This window comes from Pseudochaenichthys georgianus, chromosome 24, assembly GCF_902827115.2.
Source record: "Pseudochaenichthys georgianus chromosome 24, fPseGeo1.2, whole genome shotgun sequence".
NCBI lineage: Eukaryota > Metazoa > Chordata > Actinopteri > Perciformes > Channichthyidae > Pseudochaenichthys > Pseudochaenichthys georgianus.
Genome location: NC_047526.1, coordinates 34,317,579 through 34,322,709, shown reverse-complemented (window position 1 = coordinate 34,322,709; position 5,131 = coordinate 34,317,579). Strand labels below are relative to the sequence as shown.

The window sequence follows — 5,131 nt, the reverse complement described above, 5'->3', positions numbered from 1 at the left end:
AGTATACCCCCCTGGTAGTCTAGTTTTCGTGGCTTTATTTAGTTTCAGAAAGCGTTTTTTTAGATTTCTGTTAGGGGAGGGAAGCTCTGGGTCCTACAGCCCGTGGTGTGGCTGGCTCGGGCCTTTGTTTCTTTTGGCCGGTCCTCCAGACCTTGTTCTTTTGCCGGTTGGCCTGTGTGAGTAACGGCTGTACATTTAAATAAATTACCGCTGTTAAGTACTGGACGTTGTGTGTTTTATTTTATGTTGCGGGTCTCCCCACAAGCCACTACCACGGAGTAGGGGGCGGGCCGTAACACCGTTACATGGAATACTATGGCTAATAAGGAAACCATTTTGTTTGCATTTAATTGTGTTTAGCTGTGAGCAGGTCATCAGTTTTCCTTTTGTATTACAACATTAAAAAAGCAAACAAATAACAATTTGAATAATTTATTATCTCTTTAGGTCCATTGTTTCAGAAAGGTCAGCTTCTGTTGCAGTGGTGGTTGACAGTGGGGGCACAGCAGTTTGGAGGCCTTAATCGAGCGCCGCTGTGTGGGTACTGTTCAGCACCGCTGCATTCGACTGCAGGTGGGCCTCAGGAGAGGTTTTTTCTAGAAGTTCAGGAACTTCCTCAGCATAATCATCTGTAATCGCAGAAGAAATGTGTTAATGTCAACAGTGCATTCCAGAGTGCCATTTAAAAAAAAGAGTTAAGACTTTTCACATTTAACCTTTTGTCGGTTCCATTTTTGTCTTCGTCTTTATTCTGCGCAGAAGCTAAAGTCAGAACGTCCACCTGGTTTTGGGTCGATGATGAATCAGGAAGCAGTCCTTTCCTCTGATCTTTGACAGAAAAACAATTCAACATTAAGATTTAATTATGGGCCATTTTAATCTCAATTTAGAGATTGTAAAAGGTTTCAAATGAACAAAGAATAATGGTATTGACTTACCAACTCTGTTTATTCCACTCCTCCACTGTCTGCCATACATTGTAGATCTGCTGGTTTGATCAAGAATGGAAGAAAGCTCCCCTGTAGGAATGGGCCGGCTTTTCTGCTTGGCTGGCAAGACCATCATTGGACCCACTCTGGCCTGATGTTCCCACACTAACACAAACCAGCACAATGCATGTTAATTCAGTTACCCAGCCATCATCATGTCTAACACCTATGCCAAAACATGCATCAACATTGATCATTATGACGACATCTGCAGCCAATATTAAATCATACAAGTTTCTACATGCCTGTACTTGTCTTCAGTCCGCTCCTCCAGAGGGGTTCACGCTCTTCTGGCTTCACAAACCCTCGAGGCCTAAACTTGCTCGGGCTGCTGGGCTTACTGGGAGTTTGCTCAACTTCAAGTGGTCTTTTGCATTGCCCACATAAGTAGTCATTACCATCAGCGGACCTCCATCTGATAAATTAAAAAAACATTCAGCACCAATACTTTGTTTTTTGTGTGTAATTTGACATATTAGACTGGATCTCACTTGCCTTCCATTCACAAAAGTGCACGCCTTGTTTGGTGCGTCTGCTTTATTTATTGGCACAGCATTCAGGTGACATGTGATGTAGAGCTATGAGAAAAGCAGGTATTGGGAAACATGCACACACAATCATGTTTAAGGCAATTTAATAGAGCCTCACCTCCCCTCTGTCCTCATTATAAAATCTGAAGGCATCAATGGACATGTGGAGCTTGTCATCCTGTGTCCTGGCTAAGAATTGAGACCTTGAGCCTGGAAGCTGAGAGTCAACAAAGCACCTATGATGAGGACACACAAAAAGAGCAACACTAAATTAGCACTCATTGACTACTATAACCAGAGTCTACATTACCCACAATGCAACTCCACCACTAACATTTCTAGTCATATAGGCAAGTTCTGGAAGTAGTTCTTTAGAGACAGAACTGCACAAATCTGACCTGTGCATAAATAGTGGCACAGAAAGGAACTAGAATACCAAAGATTAAAAGCAAACCACAGCTAGCCTTAGCTAATGGCTAACTTGAAGACGACACCAAAGGACTCATCTTTTATTAACCTGTCACTCGAGTCAGCATTGCTCGGGTCTGAATTAAACCACTTGAAGAGCCTTACACATTAAAACAGCTCCCTCTAGGGTCAGAAAAATACATTTAGCAATTTGCAGCCTTACCCATTTTCAATGAAGGCATGCCTGGGGCTGGAGTGCATGTCAGGGCTCAGTGTAGCCACGCAGCTGCTCACAAACACTCGGAGCCCAATGTGATGCCCAATTCCGACCGAGGCCTCGATGCTGATGGGCTCACCGATATGAAACACATCAGAGCCTCTTTTGTGCTGCCAGTCACCTGCACACGGACAGAACAAAGTACTAAGTGCAAATAGAGACATGACAACGCATAACATGAGAAATTATCAAAACCCACTTGTCATGATTCTCAAGTTAAACTGCAACATTTCCAATGCAGCCTGGGTCGACATGAAGGGGATCCAGGTAGGCATGAGTGAAGAACTGGACACACTGTACTTCCTAAGAAACAGAAAACATGCATTTAAAAAAAACAAAACAGACATCATTCAAAGATTTTTACAATGTGAGCTTTAAAAACAAAGACCTTTCGTAATGACACTCAATTGGAATGACAGCCTGGTCCATTCGAACAACACCATATGGAGACACCTCTGGAGAGTATATGAGGAGGTTTGTGTAGATCAGAGAGTCCTCAGTTACCTGTGGAGAGTAGACGTGTTTAAAACAAGAAGCTTTAATGAATCAGATTTGAAATGAAATATATTTAAAGTTACCCAGTGTCTGGTGCCGCACTCCACAAGTTCAACACTGATACTGTACTCATCTGCTGAAGACGCTGTAGCTCTGCAGTACTGGTTGTTGGTCTCCACTCCAAGGCGTAGCTCATCACCATCAACAGGAGCTCCAACCGCAAACATATCGGCTTTGATAACAATCTCCAAAGAGTCTGGATGGCAGGTCACTCGGACGGTATTCACCTGCTGCGGTTCCTCAGCCGGAGACTTCTGCTGCTGCTGCCCGAGTTCTGACCTGCCTGTTTTCGCAAGGCTCTGAAACGAAGCATCTTGTGTGGACGGGAAAGCAAAAGAGGAGCTAACACAGAGTCCTACAAGGAGGATAACCTGAACATGAAAGGCCTCCATAAGTGAAACTGATAACAGGAATCTGGTCAGCTGCTCTCTGTCTTCCTGACTGACTCACAGTAGGCCTATGGTTCAGTGTGAGCGGTGGAGCTTTTTAAACTCTAGCCGATCATTATCCTCATCAGAGCAGCACACCTGCGTCCAATCAGACACCCATCAGCTTAATTGGCTGCACACTGAACTCAAAACATGAGGCCGATTGAGAGAGAGGTGAAGGGCGTTTTCACATGTTTAAAATGTGCATATATTTGCTTCATTGCTTGTTACTTTGGATTTTAAAGAAACTCTTAGTGTTGCAGTTCATAAAAACCATGCAGGAAGCATTTTGACATCCCCCTGGATCCTTCATTTGTATACACTATCACATTATTATTGTGGTCTATGGTGTCATTTTATTGTGTTTTTAAACTATCATTCATGTTTTGTTTATCTGTACAGACTAAATCAAATAAAACTTGTGATTTTGAGCTACATAAATACAATTTGATCTATATGTTTGAAACACAAGACATATACAAATCAATCCATGCAGTTCAAACAAAGAAAGTATTGAAAATGCCTCCAAATACTTAAAATCAAATGACTTCAAGTTCAAAACTACATTCTTAATGATCCATTTCAGATGTTCACCCTGTACTGTTGCCTACATATTTTATGTTATTTTAGATTAATCCATTTAGTTTTTTCTGTTCATACTTTTTAGTTTGTTTCGGTCCAGATGGCCGTTATTGGAGATGTTAGAGTTGAAAGGGGAGACAGAGGGGAGGACATGCCAGAAGTGTTCGGCTGGTTCAGGATTCAAACTGGTTTACTAGGCAGCGGTGGCTGAATATGAGCTGCCAGCTCTAACCACCGACATATCAGGCGAATCCATTCTTTTCAAGGGTTATTGACCGAACCTCTTTCACTCTTTCCTATTATGTCCTTTATATTTGGACACATTGTATTGTCTTGTATGTGAATAGCACTTTTTTTGGTGCGCTCAAAACACAACCCAAGCTTTAAAAAAATATATTTATTATTATTTATGAGAGCTTCTGAATCGGACTGTGCCGGCGTACATGTTTACAGGACACTAACTTATAATACAGTATATATCCACCCCTTTGCTGCTGGTGACTCCTCCTGACCTGCACTTTCACACATATCCAGTGATACATCATGAAAGTGATATTATCATTTCTTCTTTTCTCACTTGATAATATCACAACAGGATCGCTATAAGAAGACTTACTATGATACTATAAAAAAGTGTTATATATAAAGTACTTTGTGGTGAGCAATGTTTATATTGATATGGGTTTGAGTAATTGTATACATTAGTGGTGTTAATCCAGTGGATGAGTCTGATTCAGTTCAGAAATTCAGTTAAACATCAGTGTGTGCAAAACCAACTGCAACGTTTCAACAGCTGTTCTTACTTTGATTTCCCCTTCCTGCTCAAGAGGTGAAGAGCAATAAATAAAGTGAGGCTGTCCACAAAACCATAAGTATTATGCTAGTCTGCTATTATGCTGCAGGTCTCCCTTGAAAAAGAGATCTATGATCTCAATGGGACCAATCTGGTTAAATAAAGGTTTGAAATGAAATGAGTCAGGGAGGGTGAGAGATAGACAAATATTGAATCCTTTATTGTCTGGATTGGTATGCTTCACCTACTTGTAGGGCAAAGCCATAAAAGGGAGTAGTTATAATTATACTCCTTTCGTCAAATTAGTATGCATATAAAGTGACAGATGGACACGCCCCCAATTATGCAAATGAGCGAAGTCCGTCTCCCATTGGCCAATGAGCTAAGTCCCGCCTACCATGTCCCGCCTCCAAATTCTTTGATGTGTGTGTTATCAGATTGGCGTGAAAGGCCCCCGGCGTAGTTCTTTCTTTCTTTCAGTCTTTATTTCGAACAGATTAAAAAAATAACAAACAACAAATGTGAAAAACAGAATACCGTATTGTTATAATACAGTATTTATCCACATT

General features: G+C 41.4%; 1 protein-coding gene across 1 annotated transcript; it reads right to left on the bottom strand.

Annotated features, from left to right (window-relative positions):
* Positions 1 to 539: 539 nt before the first annotated feature.
* Positions 540 to 3,214, bottom strand: LOC117440064 (zona pellucida sperm-binding protein 3-like). Its single transcript, XM_034076285.2, has 10 exons — positions 2,783 to 3,214; positions 2,593 to 2,708; positions 2,404 to 2,507; positions 2,151 to 2,325; positions 1,638 to 1,755; positions 1,485 to 1,567; positions 1,235 to 1,404; positions 939 to 1,094; positions 717 to 828; positions 540 to 629 (listed from the first exon to the last, which is right to left on the bottom strand). Exons 1-10 carry the CDS (start codon positions 3,149 to 3,151, stop codon positions 626 to 628), a joined length of 1,407 nt encoding a protein of 468 aa, XP_033932176.1. The 5' UTR covers positions 3,152 to 3,214; the 3' UTR covers positions 540 to 625.
* Between the last annotated feature and the right edge of the window lie 1,917 nt (positions 3,215 to 5,131).